General features: G+C 34.3%; 1 protein-coding gene across 1 annotated transcript in view; it reads right to left on the bottom strand.

Annotated features, from left to right (window-relative positions):
* The window catches only part of ADGRV1 (adhesion G protein-coupled receptor V1), a 271,123-nt gene that overhangs the window by 202,882 nt on the left and 44,397 nt on the right, over positions 1 to 23,844 (bottom strand). Inside the window, exons 22-38 of the mRNA XM_054283215.1 lie at positions 22,542 to 22,915; positions 20,388 to 20,564; positions 18,666 to 18,846; positions 17,830 to 18,032; positions 17,122 to 17,251; positions 15,603 to 15,683; positions 14,143 to 14,282; positions 13,120 to 13,729; positions 11,993 to 12,208; positions 10,949 to 11,164; positions 9,823 to 10,067; positions 9,447 to 9,628; positions 7,848 to 8,659; positions 6,410 to 6,619; positions 1,916 to 2,046; positions 1,574 to 1,673; positions 442 to 621 (exon numbers count right to left, since the gene is read on the bottom strand). Of these exons, the coding sequence (XP_054139190.1) occupies positions 442 to 621; positions 1,574 to 1,673; positions 1,916 to 2,046; positions 6,410 to 6,619; positions 7,848 to 8,659; positions 9,447 to 9,628; positions 9,823 to 10,067; positions 10,949 to 11,164; positions 11,993 to 12,208; positions 13,120 to 13,729; positions 14,143 to 14,282; positions 15,603 to 15,683; positions 17,122 to 17,251; positions 17,830 to 18,032; positions 18,666 to 18,846; positions 20,388 to 20,564; positions 22,542 to 22,915 (4,188 nt within the window). The remainder of the gene's footprint in view (positions 1 to 441; positions 622 to 1,573; positions 1,674 to 1,915; positions 2,047 to 6,409; positions 6,620 to 7,847; positions 8,660 to 9,446; positions 9,629 to 9,822; positions 10,068 to 10,948; positions 11,165 to 11,992; positions 12,209 to 13,119; positions 13,730 to 14,142; positions 14,283 to 15,602; positions 15,684 to 17,121; positions 17,252 to 17,829; positions 18,033 to 18,665; positions 18,847 to 20,387; positions 20,565 to 22,541; positions 22,916 to 23,844) is intronic.

Genomic DNA, 23,844 nt, shown 5'->3' with positions numbered 1-23,844 from the left:
AGGCATCAGCGCAACTTTTTCCATGAGATATTCCTAAACTGTCAGATTCTGGAAGTTTATAGAGGGGAAATTGATCAGCAGGTAACATTTTTAAAATTATGCAATATGTGGGAATGATAATTCCATACAAGCTCCTTTTCTCATGTTTTTTTTATTTCTTCTGGAAAGACAATTCAAGACATTTGCTGGACATAAAAGTACAACCCTAACAGCCAGCTAGCAATACCATAGCTCCCAGACTTCCCATGCTGTGAAATTAAAGTTTATGGCTTCAGTTTTAACTAAAACTTAGTTTTCAAGCCTGCAGTAAAGAGCCCAGAAGTTCTGAAAACACAGTTGTATCCAAGGTTTTCCAGAATTTCTAGCCTCCCTGTCATGGCTTTCATTTGTCTAATAATTTTGAAAACAAAATATAATTTCTCTTGGAGATGTTATACAAACCTAGAGATCCAAATTCTCTGTTAATAAAAAGTTGAACTGTTTTGTTTTCCTCTGGAAGTAAAACTACCCTGGATGGAGAAGCAAAATTTAGTACTCCATGTGGTTCATCACTAGCTGCTACTGTCAGAACAGCTTCATATCCTTGACTATCCAAAACAGCAGCACCAGAAGGAGAAACACCTGCAAAAGAATCAATGGACTACAGTTAATTGCATTAGGTAAATCAAGTTTTGTCTTACGTTACTGCTATTTTTATGTACAAATGATAGTCAGTAACACTGCAAATGAAATCAAACCAAACACATTATATACTCAATGAATTTTACGGATTGTGTGGAATGTAATTGAATTCTTAATTCTTATATGTAATTGCATTCTTTAACAAGCACAGGAACATTCAATCACAAGAAAAGTTGTACACATAAAAAGTATAGAGTTCAAGACTGTATTAAGAAATGAGAAATCTGAAGAAACAGTGGACTTCCCTAAACTACTTCTGTTGTAAAAGGAAAGAGAAAAGTTTTTTTAAGAATTCATTATAATTCCTAAATTCCATCATAATTCATTTACTAAGTTAAAATTATATTAAATTTCTAAATCATTCTATCAAGAAATTACTATAAGCGTTGCCATGATGAATAACTGTATGAATTTATACTTATACTGAAGGATTACAAGAGTAAACAAAATATTAAGATAAGTTGTCAAGGCACCTATCACCAACACCACCCATGTCAAGTTAGTTTGGTGTTTAGACACTAATTCCAGTTTAACAAAGGATATTTCAGAAGGGATGTGGTTTTATGATTCTTTTCTCGTTATAATTTCAATTAAGGAGTAAAATATTCTGACCTCCTCTAATTCAGAGACAGATCAGAAAGACAGCTTGAAGATTGTTTAAAAAGATTAAAAATATCCATTTATTTTATGACATCTGTAGCATATGTATACATTAATACACAGGAGCATCAAGCCTGTTCCAATAAAACGTGAACAAATTTTGCATAGTTTGCAACATTTTCAATATTCATAGTCCTGCACTTCCAAAATGGTTTAATAAACACAAAGTTATTACACTACTAAATGGCAATTTTAGATATAGCAGATATAGCAGTCTGTATTTCTGCATTACCTTCTGTTTTGATGTTGTACAGGATGATCCGGTATTCTTCTTTTTCTTCTGGAATACGGTCATCCAGCAAGTGGACATATAATGTTGTATTCAATATTCCCTATAAATGTTATTGATAAACTGATTAGTCATTAGTGTACCAAGTACAAGTAATATCACTCCATCATATGTATTTTGAGCAATACCTTTAAGAAATGCCAAGGTGAATACTGAAAAGCATAAACTCCCTGCTGTTTAATCATATCAAAACAAGGAAGACTGCTTTAAAAGCATACTTGTTTTGTCAGCTCACTTCAAATTACAATGTTCTCTTGTAGTCATTAGATTTTCTTATGGACTCACCTCAGGAAAAAAGAGAATTCCAGAATAGTATTCAAAATTTTGTTCTACATTATGTCCAACTATCTTCCACTCAACAGTAACATTTCCCAGTCCTGGGTCAGTTCTTAAAACATGGAATTGCAGTTGTTCTCCTAGGAACAAATGACAAAATGCAATATTTTGGGATTTCTTCTTCTACAATTCAACTATTAAAATGAAAACAAAAAAATTAATCACAGTTAAAGTATTTTTTATGTAAAACCTTAATATTTTTAATAGTGAGCTTCCCAGTAGTTATGTACTACTTTTTTTTTTTTTTTAATTGAAACAAAACCCTCACAAATCTGAACTCTTTCCTCATGGGTTTTTATGAATTTAGTTCATTCTCAGAAAGAGCTATCAAAATATAAAGAAACCTGGTACATATGCATAACTGCTATCAAAACATGGACAAAAAAAGAGCAGTATCTGAGTGTGAACTATACACAGAATAAATGCCCTACACACAGCTTTAACACAGTTTTCTACAGCAGCTAAGTGGCAAGGAATAGACATGTTACTAATATCTGCAGTGTCTTGTGACTTCAAATAATGCATGTGCAAAAATGCTTGCAGTTACCTGGAAATTCCATTTATGTGAGTTAGAATTTGCAAATGTTACCAGTTTCTGGATGTTAGAAAACATCCAGAAAAAAAAAACCCATTCATAATTTTAAAAGGACAGTATTTAGAAGCAAAACATAAATTTTTGCTAATTAAAAAATTATTTTAATAACTTATTATAATTTCAGAGATAATAAGTATCAAATGAAAACAAGCATCATTAGGAGGTAATTATCGTATTTTTTACACATTTATAATATTTAACCAAATGATCACTTTTGACTTTTGAAGAGTGAACTCTTAAAAAAGTTTTGAAAAATTAAGAAAATTTATATTATTGTAAAGTATGAAATATCTATATACAGTTATACAAAATGAATATTTGGCATAAAATAAATATTTTAAATAGGTGCATGTAAAATCACATATTATATTAATATGAAATTAATCAGCAGGTAACATTATGGAAATTATGCAATATATTTCCATTAGAGGAGAGACTTTTATTTATAATACATAAGTCCATTGCATCTGTATGACAACATCATTTTCCCAGTTCACAGAATGGAAGTTTGCCAATATATACATGTGGAATTCGTTTTCAAGGACATGTAATATTGAGGAGCTTGGAAATAATCATGCAAGATTAGGTCCATCCTCAACTGACTGAAAATTGTTTTCTTAGTATTGGTGTAAATTGATACCAATTTTTTTTGCTGTTGCAGAACTAGGAATAATTCCATCTTTTAGTTTGTGTTATGTACACACTTAAAAGCTACCCTATTGAGAATCATTGAGATACATCTGTGAAAGGGAAAGAGAAGATGTGGTGTTAGGTTGTGTTCTCAGTCCATGGCATACATCGAGGAGCACAGCTACTCTCACTAACCGTGTAGCTCAAAGAACACCAAATTATTATACTGCAGGATAGTATTGTATATCTAAAACAGGCAGAAAAATATTGATCACTTTCTGGACATGTTCACTGTTTGGTAAGGAAATATTTGAGAGATGCCAATATATTGGCTATGAATGAGATAGATATGAACAACAAACTTCAAAAGACCTTAAGAAACTGAAAAATGAAATTGCAAAGAAGTAAAATAAAAATTCTATACACCAGTTTTCCAATATACAGCATTAGTATGTTATCAGTCTCATTATTTCAAACTTCATTTAAGCCTCGTTTTAAGTTGTTTAACACTAGTTCTAAGAGAACAAAGGCATTCAAAATTTATTGACATCACAAGAATTCTGCTTCTACAGTCAGATATCTGAGGACAGACTGACAATTTACTGGTTCCCCTAAGGCTAATTTTTCATATCATTTTACACTGCTCTGAAATCTGTTTATCCTATTTGAGAATTTTGCGCATTCATTACATTCAAATAAATATTTGACAGAAAATAATTACTTTAGTATCATCACAGAACATACATATACATATACATATACATATACATATACATATACACAGATATCTACAAAGGTCATTTCAGTGCAACCTTATGTAATACAACAAGTTTTCACTGAAGACTGTAAAATACTTCAAGGCACAGAACCCTGATACACTGTAATCCAAGCATCAAGAAGAAACCTGAAGTACAATTTGTCTCAATTAAAGACTCTCCAGTACTCAGCTACTGACTCATGTAAAGCTCAGCCAGCTTTACCAAAATCTTTGTTATTCCTATCCAGTTAGAAATACTAACATAAATACAAATTGATCTCTCATGATTGAAAGTATTATTAGGTTAATTTCCCTATTTTTTCTTATGGTTTGGGTTTTTTTTAATATTTTACCATTTTAAATTTTTCCTTAGATTTCTGCCTTTATCAAAGAGAAGAGGACCTAATGAACTCTCCTCTCGTTCCTTATTTTAAGCTATTGCAGTGTGTTTTCACCCAATTGAGTCACAGCCATACAACTGTTGCCTGTTCCGCCTGTACTTAAATGCTGCTGCTGCTGCCCTCAATACGGCGATTGTGTGAACTGAATAAATGCAGGTAACACCAAGACAGCCATGCTCCACCACTGAAGTGCGAAGAAAAGATTTATTCCATTACGTAACTTTCAAAACAGAGCCACTAACACTGCTAAACTTATTCCATATTAGCAGGGCAAAAAGTCCCCAGGCCTGAGCACTGTGTTACATATCAAAAGGCCTGACAATGCACAAAATCCTCACCAGGCCGTGGTTCACTACCCCTCTTAACTCCCTTCCCTGCTTACAGAAAGGTCCAAGTCTATGGGAAAGGCTTTTAAGACTTTAACAACATTCTGTTATCTCCTGTGAGAAAAATCCATTTCTTTTCAGTTGACAGCCAACAATCCAGAGTGAATACAAATACCTGAATTTTCTCACACTGAGTATTTTCTAACATCTCCCATCTCTAGTGTTGGTCTTTAAGTAAAAACAATTCTAAAATGAACTTATTTTTCTTTCCTCACCAATCCTCAGTTTTTCAAATCTTTCCTCCCCACAGGGATAAATAATATGAACAGCTTGAAAAAAAGACTGAGTTGCTTAACAGAAATTGTTCAGTAATATAATAAATATAAAAGATAACACTATTTTGATTTATGCTTGATGTTTGTCTTCATAAGAAAAAGCTTGATAATGAAAATGAAGTAAAAACACTGAAATCATATGAAGGCCTTAGCTCATTCCTTTTTTTTTAATCAAAGTGAACTAGTTCGGCTGGTTTTTCTTGCTATAATGCACTGCAATGCATTGTTTTTCACAAGCTAAAGGAATTGTGGTCAGTTATAGCACTATATACATACTATACATAGCAGAGTATTTCAGTTCCAGATAAAAACATTCAGCTTCAGCACGCTATGACAAATATTTAACCTGTGGAAAGTGTATAACATTTTCATAATCTTGGGGAATGGGATGGTTTGAATTAATTCCCTGGGCTGTTCTTAGACTGCGAGAATGCAGCTGGCTTGTCAGGCAGATCAGAACCACTAATGTGGAATAATAAAGCTTGGAAACTGGGCACAAGAGAATTAACACAAACTCTGTCTAAGCAAAACCCAAAAGCTTATGGTGTCCTTTCATTATAGGAAAAAAACAGACCATGTCCTTTTGAGATAGATTATTTTTTCCAACAAAAAATTCAGTGCATACATTCTTGGACAGCAAATTTCTGTTAGTTTTCTCTACCCATCAGTTTACACATCATAAAAATTTGAGATTGCAATACACTGATATGCCAGCAAGGGATAACAAGAGCAGTCGCCATTATTATTACTGTCCTATGCAGAACTTCACCAACTCTAGGTAAAACATGAAACATGTTCTCTTAAAACACTGAGAGACACTAGATATCCAACTATTATCAGTGTCAAAAGTCATGCCTGAGTGATGACATCAAGATTGCCACACTCCTAAAATGAGCTGCTATAAAAAATACAAAGAGAAACTTTAGAAAGATGGAAGATTTTTTCTATTTTATTTATGTGGGAATATTTTCTAGATAATTAAAAGCTGATTTTAAGTCAGTGACAGATAACATTTGCTTAAGATTAGCAATTGTTCTGTATAAGGGGGTTTATATATAGTTCTGGAAGATGGTATAAATGAATGAGAAATGCTAAAAGGAGTTAGAAATGCAATGCCAATAGAAGCAAGGCATAATCTTCAGAGAAAGGAAGGGAGAGAACAAATGGTGAAATATGGGTTTGGAAATAGTTTATTCATCTTTTCCATAGACTTCATTTAAGTACTATCTATGTTTTCAAGAATTAAAAATCCAAAGAACTGTGTGCTAAGTATGTGGTTATTCTCTGTTTGCTGGCATTCTCTGAACAGTGATACAATCACATAATGGTTATCAACAGAAAGCACAGAAATGGAAGCTGATGTTAATCAAACTGATTGTGGTCAACACACAGAACCCACCTTCATGACCAATAACGGACCTTCCAGCTGTCTGGAAGCCAATGATTCCTGCCACATTGTCACTTGCCAGGATAACCACTGTGACAGTGTCGAAACTGGGCAGAATCCTACTCCCTCCTTCAGTATGCACCAGGCTGATTATGATGCTTTCATTGTCCTCTGGCTCTGGATCATCTAAAATGGTCACTGTGATCATCTTTTTTGTTTCACCTAAAAATAGAAGAACATATACATACTTACATGTTCACATGAAAATCACCTTAAAAAGATGCAAGCATCTACTCTAGAAGTACTTAACTAATATAAAAAAGACATGAAGAATCTTTGCTTATTTACCTGTCTAGAAGTTAGTGAATGTCATTATGAAAATTTATTCAATTACTAATGAAATGGTACAATAGGCAATATGATTTAAAAATAATTAAATATACTCTGTAGAAATTAACAATGTCTGCATAATTTCTGAATGCCTAGAATTCTTATTTGCTTTATAAGTTCTCTGGCTTTCAAATTTTAATTAGAAAAGGGGAATATAATTCTTGTAAAAAAAATTACCAACTGAATACATTTTTCTGATGTCACATACAGACATATGTACATGAAATTTGACCATATATTTACTGGACCAGGAAATGCATTAAAGTGGCCAGTCATTGTATAAGTTATATGTCTTCTGGAATACAGAAGAATGACAATGTAAGCAGCAAACACAATCAATTACCAATCTCTATAATACATTACAATTTGCAACAGAATCCTATTGGTCATTGTATGTGCCTAACCTCTACTAATTATCAGTTTGCCCCATACATATATTTTTTGCTATATTGCCTTTCAAAGTATTTTGAAAATAGATTTAGTAAACTTACAAACACTAACATAATTACATGTCAGTTTCCAAATCACTCCTGGCAACCCTTCATTTAAGTTCAGATTATTTAGCAAACTAAATGAACACTCGAATCTTTACTACACTCCCATAATTTGTTTTCAAAACAATTGCTCAGTTGTCTCAGACTTTGAAAATCAAAAATACATCCATCATGTTGCAAAGTGCTTAAATAATGCCTGACATAGATGTTTCTTATTTGCAGTTTTTTAACTATCCTGTTATGTTACGAAATCAATACAATCTCAGAAGCTAAAAAGATATATCATTAAAAAATAGTATTGTATTGAGAAGATAAGAACAAAAGATCACTTAGGCCTGATTCTCATTTTCATTATTTTTGATACAACACCTATTTCAGCAACATTATTCCTTATTTATTTAGTAAAAATGTTATCTTTATGATACACACTGCAATATTTCTTAAAAAAATACTTAAATATTATACTTTTCATCCTTTTTTTTTCCCCGTTTTTGTGGTCTTTGTGTGTTTGTGTAGTGTTTTATTTAGTTTTGGACAAGAGAGGCTAATGTTAAACCTAGCCTTACCTTCAGCAAACACCAGAATTTCACCAACACCCACAAAATCCAAGTTTGGGGTAGCAGTTCCACCAACAACACGCCATTCCACTGCCACCTGTCCCAGGCTGCCTTCTGTCCTGTCTATCATAAGCTGCACGCTGGCCTGAGGACCTTCTTCTACTTCAACATACAGACCTTTCTCTGTTGCATTGGGACTTACACTATAGATCTTAAATACTCCAAAGGCATCCCCATTCATCATTATAATAACTGTGGAAGTATTTGGCTGTCCAATTGTTGGTTGATTTTTTAAGCTGGCTGAGATGTTAAATAGTTCAACTTTCAACAGGCATACAGTGAATTTTTCATCCAGTTCTGGCAGGTTGTCAGGGAATATGGTAACTGTGAGATTTGCAAACTCTTCCCCTTCCTGCATGATGGCCCACTGTCCTGTGATAGATTCGTAATCACTACCAGCAATGGCTTGTGTGCTAAACAGAATGGATGTACTGCTGATGTTTTTCTTGTAGGTCCATAATCCTGACATGTTAGTTAATGGCTCGATCTCTGTTGTCAGCCAGAGGCAGAGAGGAATCTCAGAGGCACTGGAAAATGTAAAGGCTGAACATGCTTGTTCTTTTAGGCACTGAGTTGCACAGGCATACAGTGGGTCACTTGCTGCTGACACATTCACTCTGGTCTTGGATGGCTGGTCAGGAATTCCTTGTACAGGAGAGTTGTAATAGGCCAGTATATCCTCACCTTGCTCAATGGCAAGAGCTACAATGTCAGTCTCCGAAGTGCTGTAAAATATTTGCAGTTGACCAAACCTTCCCCCACTAAAAGACATTAAAATAAAAATATTATGTTAGCTGGTGAAGCATGTCTAATATTCTGTATGTTACTGGGTTAAGAATAAAATTTAAAAAATCAACTAATGACTTCTGAATTGCTGAAAAGTTACAAATAGCTAATTAAATCTTCCCTTGAAGTTAGCAGTACCAATTGAGTGACTTCCCTTGAAGCTAGTACTACCAACTGGGTAGCTGGGTTTTTTGGAGAGCAAGTTTTAGTGTTTATAGTTTGGGTAGCAGTCTATTAAGCATGCATGTTCACAAACATTTGTCTCTGGAGTTAACTTAGTCTTCCTAGGACTGTCAAGGAAGAAAAAGCCTTTGTTGTGTAGCATTGTTATCATTCCTCTGAGGTGTCCTCAGGATACCATATTCACATGAAAAACCTGTTCTGCTTTTCATTTTGTCTTCCATCACACAACATTTGATCCATTTTGTCCCCCAGTTAACATCACAGGAACAGGCTGGTTTGCAGATTTAAATAGTTTGTCAATTTAACAGGCAAAATAAAACTTCAAGTACATAGTGTACACTGGGTTTACACTACATATTTATTACATTTGTACTTTATATACATTTCTAACAAGCAGACATCTAGTTCAAAATCAATGTATCTGAAATAAAAACTGGCAGAACAAGAAATTGATGCAAACACCTATACAAGGGTGCGACATTTAAAATTATTGCAGAAAAATACTCAACAAAAAACAAACCAAACTAAAACAACAACAACAACAAAAAGATATTCAAAATCAGCCAATATTATACAGACCTTCTCCTGACCGATATATTAGCAAGTAAATTTCTTTCTAGTGGCTCCTGAATTCGATATGAGGATTGATGAAAGAAAACTGTGCCATAAGGATTATCATTGGCAGGTATAACAATATTTGCCACAGCATCTAATCCGATAGCACCACCGTTGGAGGCCTGAATTAATTCAACATGGATGATCTCAAAAAGAAAAAGAAGAAGAAAAAATAATGCAGCTAAATAATTTTTGCCATTTCTAAAAATAATCACAAGCAAAATAAAATCTGAACTTGTTGCAGTTTTCTGACATACATTTCCTGCTTTGATCTGCACGCTTTTCTTACACAAGTTAAAACTCTAATACTGTTCAAGAGAGACATAACTGCTCTACTTACTTCTTCTACTTCTGGAACATCATCAGCCAGGATTTCCAACAGCAACATCTGAAGGGCTTCCCCAGGGGCAAAAGTAATATTACCCGTGGCAACTCGCAAGTCATCATCAGCAGGATGCCCATTAATGGTAGCAGCCCACTGAACAGTAACGTTACCCAGGGTCCCAGCATTGCGGATTATTGGCAGATTTATGGTTACTGATCCAAAGTCAGGCTCCTCCACAGTGAATTTGGTATTCTGAAAAACTGACATACACCACAGGGAGATGTAGTGCATTAACAATAAAATTGAAAGTAAATATATCCGTTTCTGAAGTACAGAGTTTTATTTTACTTGCTTGCATTTATTTGCACAGGAAAACCCCCCTTAATCATGTTTAAACCTAAAAGCAGACTTTCAATACTTATGTTTTCATTTGCACAGAAAATTAGCATGAAAATTAAGCCCTCATCCAAAAAGTCTATTCCAACACACCTATAGTTTGAGGCTAAATATGAACTATTTCTAAGGTCTTAGAATATAACTTCATAATTATTCCCAGCAAAGAAACTCTTTACCAGATTTCATGTCACTTATTAAAGAAATAAACTCTAACTATTTAACATGGAATAAGTTAAGTAGAAATTGCTGGTTTTTAGAATCGCAGAATGGGTCATGGTGGAAGGGACCACTGTAGATCATCCAATTCAAGCTCCCTGCTCAAGTAGGGTCATCCCAGAGCACACGGCACAGGACTGTGTCCAGACATTTCTTAGATGTTTCCACTAAAGGAGATTCCACAACCACTCTGGGCAACCAGCTCTAGTGCACCACTACCTACGCAGTAAAGAAGGTCTGCCTCATGTTCAGGTGAACTTCCTGGGCATCAGTTTCTGCCTGTTGCCTCTTGTTTTACTGCTTGGTGCCAACAACCAGAGCCTCCAAGAGGCTCAATCCTTCTGTTATAATAAAGCCCCATTACTCCTTTTATTACATGTTGTAATTCAGTTCATCTTATCTTTTCCTTTACTCTCTATACCGACATTTCAACTTCTGAATGTTTTTATTCAGCTGCCAAATTGCAGCTCCCCCACAAACGCCCAGAAAAAAAATGCTAATGGAAGAAAAAAAATATGTATTCCTTTACCAAAGGATCCAAATGGGTCATCAGAAGCCTCAATAGTTATGATTGCCCTCGTCAAAGATCCAAGCAAGGCTCCCCCTGTTGTTTGGTTCAGCAGCTGAACATAAAATGACTCCTCAAGTTCAGGATTGATATCATTAATTATATAAATTGGCACAGCTTTACTTGTTTCCCCTTCTAGTAAGACAACATCTGATGAAGCTACACTGTAGTCCTCACCTAGATTTGTAGATGAAAAAATCCAAAATAATAAAACACAGAAAATATCAATGCTTTATGGTTCAGTGTGGTGAACATAAACATAAATACCCATTTTCTCTTTGCTTACACATGCATTTCTCTGTGGTTTATGATGTCTTTTCCTTTATCTTTAGACCCAAAACAATTATTTATTTATTTATTTATGTCCTGTTACCTTTCAGATGTGTGGTTGGATCAAAATAAAACTTGGCTGACCAAAAGAGAGAGAGATTCTGAACTGTGAGACCAAGAGGTAGTTACAAAAGGTCCATTATTGTCTGTTGTTTACAAGGTCACACTACTAAGATGTTTCTATCTGATTTATAATTCCTGTCCTGCTTTCCAAAAGATAAAAGTGAAACAGAAGCACCTTGTCAAAGCAGATTTCAGTAACGCACACCTTTTATGTGTTGACTTCATTTTAGACAAACTTGTCTCAAGTGTCTAGAGGAACATCTGTGATACACTAGATCACAGCTCTGCTCCAGAAACTAATTGAAAGCTTACTCTGATATAAATCTAGCTACACATTTGTAACACTGTTACATAAAAATGAAATTAAAAGTTCTCAGAGCATGTATCATTCCCCTAATCAGTTTGGACCTAGCTGAAATATAGTGCACACAATTTATAACTGTCTAAGTAGTCCTAGAGACTACTTAGTAGTCTAGTAGTCCTAGATTCAAATTTGCTAAGCACAGTCAATGCCTTATATTTCATTCTTGTTATACAACAGATCATTTGTTACACATTTGCTTGTTTCAACTTTAACAAAGGCTGCATAGTTCTGCTCTTCTGCTTTCTTACCAGCTGTTGCAGTTATTGGCATAGCTTTAAATTTCACAGAAACATCTGAAAATATTCCCCCAGTTCTGGTCACATTAATGATTGGTCCAACATAGTTTTCAGCAACTCGCACAGCTGAAGCTGAAAGCTGAAGTGTTCCAAAAGCATCATCATTGGCATCGATAATCACATGAGCTATTGTCTCACCCGCTAAACCAAGTCGAGGAGAATTTATAACTGAAATATAAAGAAAAAACTTAGTGAGTGGTACCTGAAATTATTATTATGGCTATAGAGTTCATAGGCACACATGTAAATTTAGCTGTCTCTAGTTTTCATTAAAATTATCTTTTTTGGAATTGGACAAAGCATAACTACAAGCCACATCAAAATACATCTGTCTAAATTATGTTCTGGCAGAAAATCTGAACATTATTCTACTATGCTTTGGAGCATACAAGCCATAATTTTTTTTGAAAAGATGAAGTACTGTGAATTTATTTATTTATTTAACCATAAGACTAATAATAAGATCAATACAGTTCACAATAATTTCAGTTTTACTTTTGATATGATGAAATATAAGTAAGATTTCAACTCCAAGTGGAATTATATTTGGAGGTACCCCTTAATCTGTGAGCAAGGGCAGCAATTAGACATGCTAAGAAGCTCTGAAGCACAAATGGCTGTAAGCACACTCAGGCTGTAATGACCCGAATTTATCTGAATAAGAAATTAAGTAAACATTGTCAACACTAAGAAAGCAGCACAACACTTTTTTTTAATAAGACTTTTTTGTAGTTTAATTTAAAAAACTAGCTTAGCTATTTTCTACTACTGAACTTCCAGAAACAAAGCTAAATAAGCATGTATTAGTGCACAAACAAATATCGTAACATATTTGGCCTGAAACACTTTCCATAAGAAATGCAAAACAGAACAAGAAATACTCATGCTTTTTCAATAAAATAAAGGAAATAAAAGTCAACAGGCACAAGTCAGGTAACTAAGAGATATCTTAAGTATACAGAGTTTGGCAGACATTCATTGGAGTTCATTGGAGTTCATTTGTCTTGCTGCAGTTTCTCCTGTTTTATATAAATACTAACCTTCATAGTTAAATTGTAGGTTTTATGTAAGACACTTACTTGGCCGATCCTGAACTTTCTTGATCAAAACAACACTGCTTAGCTCCACAAAAACAGATTCTGACCTCTCAGGATCATCATCATCCAAAATAGGCAAGGATATTGTGGCCTCACTTTCATTGGTTCCAAAGATCACATAACCTGTAATGGGTATATAGTCTTTTCCCTCTGTTGCTCTTACAACATCAGGTGGAAGAAAGGGCAACTTTTCTTCATCACCAATAGTTCTGTATTTCACCATTACTGTACCAAGGAGACCACCGCATCTTACAACTGTCAGAGAGACATTTTTTGTTTCTTCCTCAATTTTTATTGGTCTGTTTTGCTCAGAAAAGATGAAGACTCCATATGGATCATCATTTGCTAAAATAGTCAATGTTGCATTGGTATGATTTCCAAGACGACCAAGGGAGACATTGATGATCAAGACTGAAAACATCTCATCCAATTCAGGAACATCATCAGGAGAAATCTGTAATGTAATATTTGCTCTCACTTGGCCAACATCAAATGTTACATTCCCATCTGTAGAGACCAGGTCATTGCTGAGATCGCAGATTATGATCCAATGCAATGTCACCTGAGATAAGGCCCCATGACTTCTCACAACCTAAGAAAAACATATAAAGATGTGCGTATTTTTGTTCTATGAGAAAGAAACATAGAAGGGTGAAATGTAATTAAGCAAACACAATAGCATGACGAATTAAAGATATGTCTGTGTTTTCAAAGCATGTCATTTTTATTATGTCAGCTCTGGAGAACTTGTATTATCAACACTTATTTTAAGACAGTAGTCCCTTGATTCTAAGTAAGTAGAAGATTTTAAGTTTTTGGATATTATTATTATTTTAGTTTCAAGCTGAATAATGTACATTAGCAAACACTGCATGACTGGAAAAAGAAATATTCATGACAAAGTCATTCTAAACCCCATAGACTAATGACAAAAACATCACAGAACACCAGTAAAAACAGACAGAAAAGTACAATGCAGCAATATGAGACTCAAAGCTTTCTAACCTGCAGCACAACATTGCTATCTCCATCTTCAGGCTCAGTTCCATTCACTGAAAGGGACTCAGAACTGAACTCAAACACACCATGAGCATCATCAGAAGCCTCAATAGTCACGAGGATGTGGGATGCAATTCCCAAGCTAGCTGTTAAATGAGAGTTCCAAAAAGGGTTATTTTTATCTCTCATGTTTTCTTACATGAAAGAAAGCAGCTGAAGAAATAAGCTACAAAAATACAAAAGAAAGTATGAAGTATTTGTGCTGTTTATCTTTGTTTTTTTCTTTTTAAAACACATGATAATCCCCTGTACCTAAAAGGAGCTGAACTTCAGTAAGGCAGTCCCCTCAGTTCTTCTATGGAACTATGCAATTAAAAAAAGTATTATTTTAAGGGGGAAACGAAAATAAAATTACGGGTTTAATGAATGAAAATGGAGCAGTATTTAGGACAGTGAGGAGTTCTGCTATAAACCACAGTATAAGAGGAAAGACATGATGAATGGAGATCTCAACCTGACACAAAGTGAAATGAAAAAAAAATTACCAAAGAAGCCCCCACCAAGTCAAGTATATCCTACTTCTGAAGATATTGTATTGGGTGACATAACTTACTGCTCAGAGAGAAAAAAAGAGTCTGGCACTAAAGGAAACTATTCCTGGAAACAAGTAAAAGGGAAACACAATGTCCAAAAAAAAAGAAAAAAGAAAAAATAAGACAAAAAAAAAAAAAAAGAAAAAAAGAAAAATAGAAAAAAGAAAAAAGAAAAAAGAAAAAAGAAAAAAGAATAAAATAATAAAAGAAAAAATATTACTCTACTGGCATTTGGGTGCTCATATAACATTTTTACATTTTTCAGGTTTTCATTTGAAGTCCTATATGCATAGGATTTTCCCATATATTCTATGTTATTTCTTCATTTGGTATTTTTTTATCAATATTAATTAACATTGTTTTCTCCATATCATGACATAAATAGAAACATGAAGAAAGGAAAGAGGAAAAAGGAAAAAGATGAAATTATTTAATTAAAAAATCTAACACAACTTACTTTTCTTTAAGAGTATTTTTGCCATGAAGGGTAAATTATATCATATATTATTAAACATAGTTCTAAAATTGCCTTCAATTTTAAAAGTACCTTTTCTTTTTCCTCCCGGGAAAATTGGACAATGCTCAGACAAAGATAATTTTATAAGCTTTAATTCTGAATTGCTATATTGTGTTTTACAACAATATAGTTTTGATTATATATGAGCCTGTTGTACTCTGCTTTACATTAAACACTGACTGCTAATGAAATTACACCTAAGTTAAAATGGAAAATAATTTTTTTTTGGCAAAACTTTAAGTTAAATCTAAATTAATAATCTCTAACTGCATGTAATGGAAGTTGCATCAAGCATAATAATTTATGACATCTATTACACTTATAAATAAAATACAGGATTAATCAAAAAAGCTTACCATGTTGAGGGACAGTTGAAAAGAAGAAATCCATGTTCCCATCACCACTACCACTTCCATCATTTCTAAAGAGCTCAGCAACTTTAAGATGACAGACATACAGATATATACACATATATACATTTATAAATAAAGGGAAAGCAGAAAGTAATTTACACATTTCTGGATAACACAAAAAGACAGAGGTGTATTTTAGGAAAGTTTCAATTTTCAAAATTAATTTCTCCTAAAAGCCAGAAAAAATATTGAATATGCTACCTCTTGTTTAATTTATTGCACTGGAACCCTAAAAGGAAGTCAGAAGGAAGGAAAACACATGTAACTTTATCTTTTTTTTTTACCGTTCTTTCTGTATTCCCTCTTTCTCAATCCTAATGGAGAAATTAGAAATGGGGCAGGGAGGAGAGGGAAGAAGTCACTAGACCCTATGAAATACTCTTACTCTAATATTTTCTCACAAATCAAAAACTTGTGCCAGAAAATTTAAAAAAATTGGCAGCTTAACTGATGGAGCCTTTATTCTAAGTTTTGTGCTTGCAGTGGTGTTGGAAAGCTCCAAAAGATTGTTCTGAGGAAGTATCTGCATCTAGCAAATTACCAAAGTTAGTTATAAGTTTTCTAACCAAAAAAGTGAAAGAGAAAAGTTTGCTTAACTGAAACTTGACCAAAAATTCCACAGGCATGAAAGCTCAAACTTTTATCAAAAGAATCCCAGCATAACACCATCATGCCGCATTGCAGCACAGACATTCATGTTAATGTGATCTAACTTTCCAGAAGGCATCACACTTGCAATTCTGAATTGCTTAGAAAAATATCAGTTAAAAAGGCACTTTATGGCTCTCAATATTTTGAATTACTTCTTTTCCTCCAACCAGGAGGAATCTCCCTTAAAAACTTTTTGCAATGGAAATAAATTCTGTAAATCAAAAAATTTTTTAAGGCAAAACTGATTTTACATGGTAGGAACACTGATGCTTGCAGTTCTAAGTTCTAACTGATGCTTGCAGTTCTAACAGTTCTAAGACTAACATCTCACAGCAAGATTTACACTAGCTACTAGCTAGTTCTCCAACTCAGCTAAACTCCGCAGGAATCTCAAAACCCACAATTTTCTAAGGCTATTATCCATTTGAATAAGCTATGAGCCAGTTTATTGCAATTTCTCCAGTTTCATTTAAGTGGTAGATAAAAAGCACACCTTCGGCTGTTAAACCTCAAATACTGAAAAAAGAAATTATTTTTAAATTGCTTTATTTCCTTCTCTCAACTATGGAATTAAGTAATTTAAAAAGCAACAATTGCCTTTGAATGTATGGCAGTAATATACTTTTGAGGTGTGATTGTTTACAGCAGTGATCAAAAAAACATATGAAGGACAGTTTTTTTGGAAAAAGAATCACCGCTTTCTGGAGGGTGTGTGTTTAGAAATAACATGGAAATAGCTCACAAGGTTAGATTTTAAGGGATAAATAAAGATCACAAAAATACAACCAGTGGGTTGATATAAGTGCCTTACCTCCTCCCTCTGGGTTCAACAGCTCCACTTTAAAAGTTTTTTCTAGTTCAGGAATAGAATTGTCGGTGATGTTAACAGTAATGTACTTGTATCTTTCTCCAGGCTGAAATTCCATTGAGCCCCAAACAGCCTGAAACATGACAGATCTTCACAGTTTTGTTCAAGTTTAGTGTTCTCATCCAAATGAAAAAAGAAATAAAACCTCAATTCTTTTTCTTTTTATCAAAACATCTACTTTTCTTCACTTTAACTTTAAAAAATCTGCTGAGCCTTTGTTATAATAGCAATCCAAATTCACTGAATTATAAGCATCTTCATTTATCTACATTTTTCTGCACAAACTGCAGTCAGAGAAGAAAATGTACTTATAAGCTATGTTGTTGAATATGTACAAGTCCTAGTAAGTACTAATATTATCTTCACCTGCATATGCACTTGTATGGTCATATAAAGTCTGGTATAATCAGAAACAATAGGAAATATCCATTCTTCCTGCACTGACAATTTTCTTAAGGATATCAAAATCAAACCCAGGAGCTTTATATTTGTATAGTATTATGCATCTATCACAACACCATAATAAACTATTTAACTATTTCTGTGAAAAGAATCACAGCAGAGCTAAAATATTCAAACTGATGGCTATTTCCAGGACAAATAGCTTTAATTAAATTCTAAAATAATTACACATCTTGGCAATGGCCTTACCTGATAATCTTTAGGACTGAAAGCTGTAAGTGGCACTGTCCTGTATTCCATAAGAACTGTTCCAAGAAGCCCTTGTGCACGAACTACCAATAATCTGACGTGCCCAACTTCTTCTTTAACAGTGATATGGGGCACAGTAGAGGCTGGCACAATCATGCCATCACTGGGCTGAGGAGGTGGCCCCACTGAGAACTGCAGTAGACCTGAAAGACAAAAATTATAATTTACATGGCTTCTCATATAAAATTCAAATTATAATAATAAAAAAATGAACCAAAAATATTTATAATATCTATATTTAATGTTTATGAAATTTTAAACATATTAAGATGCCTTTAGGATTCAATCATGCTATTTCCAGGAATGTACTATGTACTATTCTCGCTCTCACTGATATTCATGTTAGTCTTAAGAAAACTATTTCCCAAGAATGAATTCAACGCTTCCCAAAAGAACTCAAATGTCATAATATTGGGTACTTATTGGTATAATAATAGGCATGCTTAAATGTCTCCCTCTGTTACAAATTCTCATTTAACAAATTCTCATTTCACAAAAACTACCATAAAATTAACAACATGCAATGTGGCTTTCTTGCAAATGGGGATGTTCCTATGTTTGGTTGGGGCAGCTTTAATTCCTTTTTTGTAGTATTCTCATGAGTAATGAATTTGACTTTCATTCTTGTACAAAAATTATGAATTAATCTCAAGTTAGATAAAGTGTAATACTTTTCATTGCTTCCTCATGTATCTAGACTAGGCAAATTTTTTACCTCTTGAGCTAGAAGTATATATAAATCTGCAATAAGACTGTATCATCTTCAACATTGTTACCATATGGGTGGTCACTGGCTTTAATGCTGATATCAGTAGTTTCCTTTTGTGGATCTATACTTGCTCCACTGGTGGGAGTTGAACCTCGTTTTCCATCTCCAGACACTGCAGAGACCAATGTCACACGGAAATACTCATTTAGCTCCGGAATGTCATCATCAATAACATGCAAATTTAAGACCTAGAGAAGGACCAAATAATGGAGAAATCAAAGTATGCAACATACATCCCTTAGGAATTTTATGACCCTTTTAAACAATTAAGATTTTAGTCAATCAGCTGTATCTGCTCTGAGTTCAGAAAGAAATGTAGAGGACATTATTGCCCTCCAAATTATTTAACCTTATGATAAGTTTAGAATGCCAGTTCCAAAAACGTCTTTACCAAGCTGCCAGAGACTTTACAGCAATTAATCTAATTTAGAGAGCAAGTGAAGTGAGCTTTTAATGCCACCTGACACTTGAGGTTACAGATCATCCTACCATGTAACATAATCTGCTCTGCATAAACTATAATATTAATCTCAGATGATTCCAACTTCCTATATATTGTGATTTAACAAATACATGTGAGAAAAAATTTAGGAAGCTGTTGTAGAGCCATGGGAATGAGTAGTTTAAAAATATCAATGGAAATTCTCTTTAAGATTTTTCACCTGATGAGCAACTGGTCCCAGTCTGTTTCTTAGGGCCGTGACCATTAGGTTCTCTATATGTAGACCCTACATTGGACCACATAGCAATGGAGCAAGAGGGCTCACCAGGTCTTTTCTACTACTTTATGAAGTCAAGCCACATCCATGCTGCCAGACTGGAAAAGCTCGGCAAATTTAACTTTAAATGACTGTATGTAATGCAGTAATACATTTCAGTAGAGAATTAAAGCTAATAAACTGCCAGAAGCATAATATTTTCCAAAATCACAAGTTTTTGCCAAGCTGTAATTAGTTACGTTGTTTAAGTGGGACCAAATCCACAGCTCTAAGTGAGTCATTGGGATCTTTTCAAATTATGTCAGTAGGTTTCACTCAGTCCCTACTGACTTCAACAGAATGACAGAAGAAAAATGAAAGACAGTATTTTCTACTATCAACCCACCCTTTCTATTTAACAAACACCAATAAAAAAAAGTTATGAACTTCCTATAGTATTGCAGTCCCACACCTCTTTTTCAAATAAATGCAAAATTCCCATGCTATGGATTGGGATCAAATTCACAGAAATAGATTAATCAAAAGAGACAGAATGTGGCTAACAGTTGCAAGACATTTGATTACAGCAGTAAATTTGACTGCTGTCTATTTAATTGTTGTGAAGATAAAACTGATCTCCACAACTCAGATGCAAAATCTGATTATATTCCAATTTCAGAAGTCACGGGCTCCACTATTCAAGCCCAGGACTACCTATACTTGAAATATATATATAGGTATACAAATATCTAATATATACATATATATGTAAACATATCTTATGTGCAATTATTTGCATTTAAGCATGCATGCATGCACAGTAATGCCTGAAGTGAGATGCACACAGATAGATAGGCATCTATCCTATCACTTGTTAGATGTCAAAGATGAAAAAAATGCTGCAAAATGTAATAAAAGCCATGTGAAGAAAAGACTCTTTAGTATGAAAATCAGTCAAGCACCCTCAGAAGGTGTTTTCCAGCAGGTTTGCAAAGGACAGGATGAATATTTAATAGGAAGGTAGGGTTTACCTCTGATCTCTGCCAAGGAAGGAATGTGATAGTGCCACTGCTGTTAGAAAAATCGCTAACAGAGTAATTAATGCCCCTGGAATCAACCTGTGAGATAATGTAATTTATATACACATAGTCTAGGGCGCCCCTTGTACGCTCCACGACACAGGATATAGTGGAACCCTCATCAGCAGCCTGGAAGAAAGCAAGAAATTGACATATTTGTTATGATCAAAGTAAATCAAAGCAACAAATGTAAAAGTTTGAATTCTCTAATGCTATTCAAATGTTCAGAATTCTTTATGCTGTCATGTTACTTGCAGCACTTCTGGAGTGACAGGAAGCTGAAACTGATGTTGATGGCGGTCAGAACAATCTTAATGGAAATTGCAATAGCTTCTAGCATCTCCCTGAGGTCAGCCAGTAACTGTACCCTGTTGTTTCTTTTGGACACAAAAACAGAATCAATGTTTGAAATGTGTATATCAAAAGCAAAAGACTGTACTGTTTTATATTAATGTCAGCTATTTTAATTCTAATTTAAAGAAAGATTTGGATTCCTCCTTTCCCTGACTAAAACCACTATGGAAAAAAAATAGATACATTTAAATTAAACTATACTATTATAATTCGGGAAAAAACTGAAGAACTTTGTGTGCTACAGTACTCTTTGCAATTCTGTCTTCATAAAGAACATGCCCTTAGCAGCAACAATTTCACATATTTGGAACAAATCAGGTATTGATACTAGCGAAGTGTATTAAAAATTTATGATCATCAAACTAAAATAGAAAATAATTTTAGTTGAAAGTTATCAGAATGACTAAAGCTATCTTAAGCATTAGGTAAATTTCAGAGCTGCTGTATAGCACAGTGCAAATACTGAATATGCCTTCAGCTGCTTAATGGACTGATACAGACATAAGGAAATTAAACTACTGATAAACAATGCTATAAGATAAAGGCTAAACAATTAACATGCCACATAAATTTTTAATTTTGTGTTACGGTTGATTGCTGATCTGTGACATCACAGAATTATCAGTGGCATTGGAAACTGAAGGAATCCATTATGGTAGCAGATGGTAGGCACCTGGAAAACAAACTGAACCTAACCAAATACTATCACCAGTCAGGCAAGACAGTTGCCTTCAAACACATCATAAGGACTTCAGATAGAAAGGATGCGCTTAAGAGGTCATAAGAGCTCCCAAATTTGAAATCATTATGAACTTTTTTCCCAAAATAAACTAATAATAGAAATGGGTATCATGTCTTTCTCCCTCATAATGATTCAAAAACTACAAAATTAATTACAATTATTTCAATGCCCTCAAAAAAAGATTCAGGTTCATATACTGCATATATGATGATCACCTCCATATTTAATGTTTAAAATTAGTAACTTCCAGCCAGTATTAAGTGAATTCATATCAAATATGATGACGAAAATGATGATGATTTAACTTAAGGGAGGAAGAGACTGGAAGAGAACTCAGGAGAAACAATTCCTGCACAGCAGAATCGCTCACCACGTGCTGACCAAAACCCAGCCCATTTCCAAACAATGACCAGCTGCATTCCAGGTAATTCCCCCAGTTTATACGCTGGACTTGACATTCTGTAAAATGGAATGTTCTTTTGGCCAATTCAGGTCAGCTGTCCTGGACATGCCCCCTCCCATCTTTTTGTGAAGCTCCTCACTAGCTGAGCATGACACAGAAGTCTTCGACTCAGGAGAAGCTGTACTTAGCAACATCCTTGCGATATCAACATTATTCTCATCCTGAATCCAAAACAAAGAACTGTACCAGATACTAAGAAGAAAATGAACTCCCTCCAAGATGACATCAGGTTACAGTCTCAGAAGTTACAGAAGTAGAGGAAAAAAACTGTTTTAGGAAATTTTAAGCCTTAGTCTTCAGTTTGTGTAATAAGATAAATTTTCTTAATAAAAATAATTTGGAGGGGATTTAAAAAAAGTAATATTGGAAATTGTAGAGTGACTGAGGCTGTATGAACAGAACTTACACAATTCCAAATTCTAGAAAACTTTGCTTGACTACAGAAACTGAAAATGTAGAATCAAGGCCCTTCAAAGGTTAGTTAGCCTTGCCATTAGTTTGATCGTGTCTAAAATTTCTCCTGTAGCTTTCCTTATGAGCATCTTACCTCAGGAATACATGGTCCGGTGAAGCCAAATAAACCATTAGCATTATCACTTTTCTGTATTCTTAACCTTGCTGTTGTGTTTTCTTCTGAAATTCGAGCTCCACCACACACAGAAATGAGCTTTAGGATGAATAACTCCTCTCCTTCTTCCTCTTTGTCATCCTTTGCAGACACAATGAACGATTTATTGGTTTCTCCTTGCCGATACTCCAAATACCCAGAGACAGGGTGTACATCACTCTTTGCAGGAGTTGCATGGAGTTCATAGATCTCTGCTTGCGTCAGTTTTCTCTCATAAAGCCTTACATCCTGCATTAAACCTGTGTACCTGCTGTTGCCATTGATTCCTGCTCCAATTCTCACTATTCCTGGACCTGAGAAGAAAATTAGAATTTTTCTTATGTTATTTGGCTCAAAATAACTAATATCTGTAATTATTTAATAATCTATGGTAAATTGTTGATTGTCCCTAGGTTAATAATCACATTAATCTTGAAATATAGACTGGGAGGCTCCTGAAGCCTCATCTCAGTGTTACAGGTAGATCATTTCAGGTCAAATAATTCTTTCCTAGATGGTTCATGTTTTTCATCCTACTAATTCTATCTGCACATTGTCATCATACTTTATCCTAATGAATCTTAGAAACTTCTCTTAGAAACTTTAATGGAAACTTCTTTCCATTAAAAAAATTCACAGCCAGCTGCAGCCCATCTCAATTTTGTTTTTCCAAACTTGCTTTACCCATTTTATCTTTGTATATTTAATGTGTCCTCTGCTAGGACAGAGAATCCATTCTGATGATCAGAGTATTAACTACACAGGACATGCTTATACCCTTATGCACTGAAAGAGAGGCTTAAGAAATGTAGACCCCGTTCCAAGCACTTTTTACAATTGCTTTAACATTTCTTTCTCTCCAGAAAATTATTCTATTCAGCAAATCAGAGGATGGCAGTTCTCTTTTTCACAAATAAACTAGGCTGATAGCTCATACTCCTATCACTCTAAAACATAGAGAACATATCTCTTCAGCTCGTTTTTGATTTTGGAAGGAAATGTGCCATTGAGTGTCACTTCTAGAAACAAGCAACCAGAACTGCTAATGGTCCCAAGACCCAAGGCCGAGGATGGTGAGAAAAGCCAGGCTACAGCACCCACTGTATTCAACATTAAATGGTGAGAGATTAAAAACCTTAGCATAGACTTTCAGGATACCCAGGCAGAGCTTTATGTTTGTGCACATACATTCATGTAGATGTATATGCATTTAACATCACTGCATGTTATCAAATTTTCCTCC

The sequence above is a fragment of the Melozone crissalis genome, unplaced genomic scaffold, assembly GCF_028551555.1.
Source record: "Melozone crissalis strain CALT ecotype California unplaced genomic scaffold, PUWL_Pcris_2 ptg000036l_1, whole genome shotgun sequence".
NCBI classification, from domain to species: Eukaryota; Metazoa; Chordata; class Aves; order Passeriformes; family Passerellidae; genus Melozone; species Melozone crissalis.
Note: the sequence above shows the minus strand (reverse complement) of the source record. Positions and strands in the feature narration are given on the sequence as shown.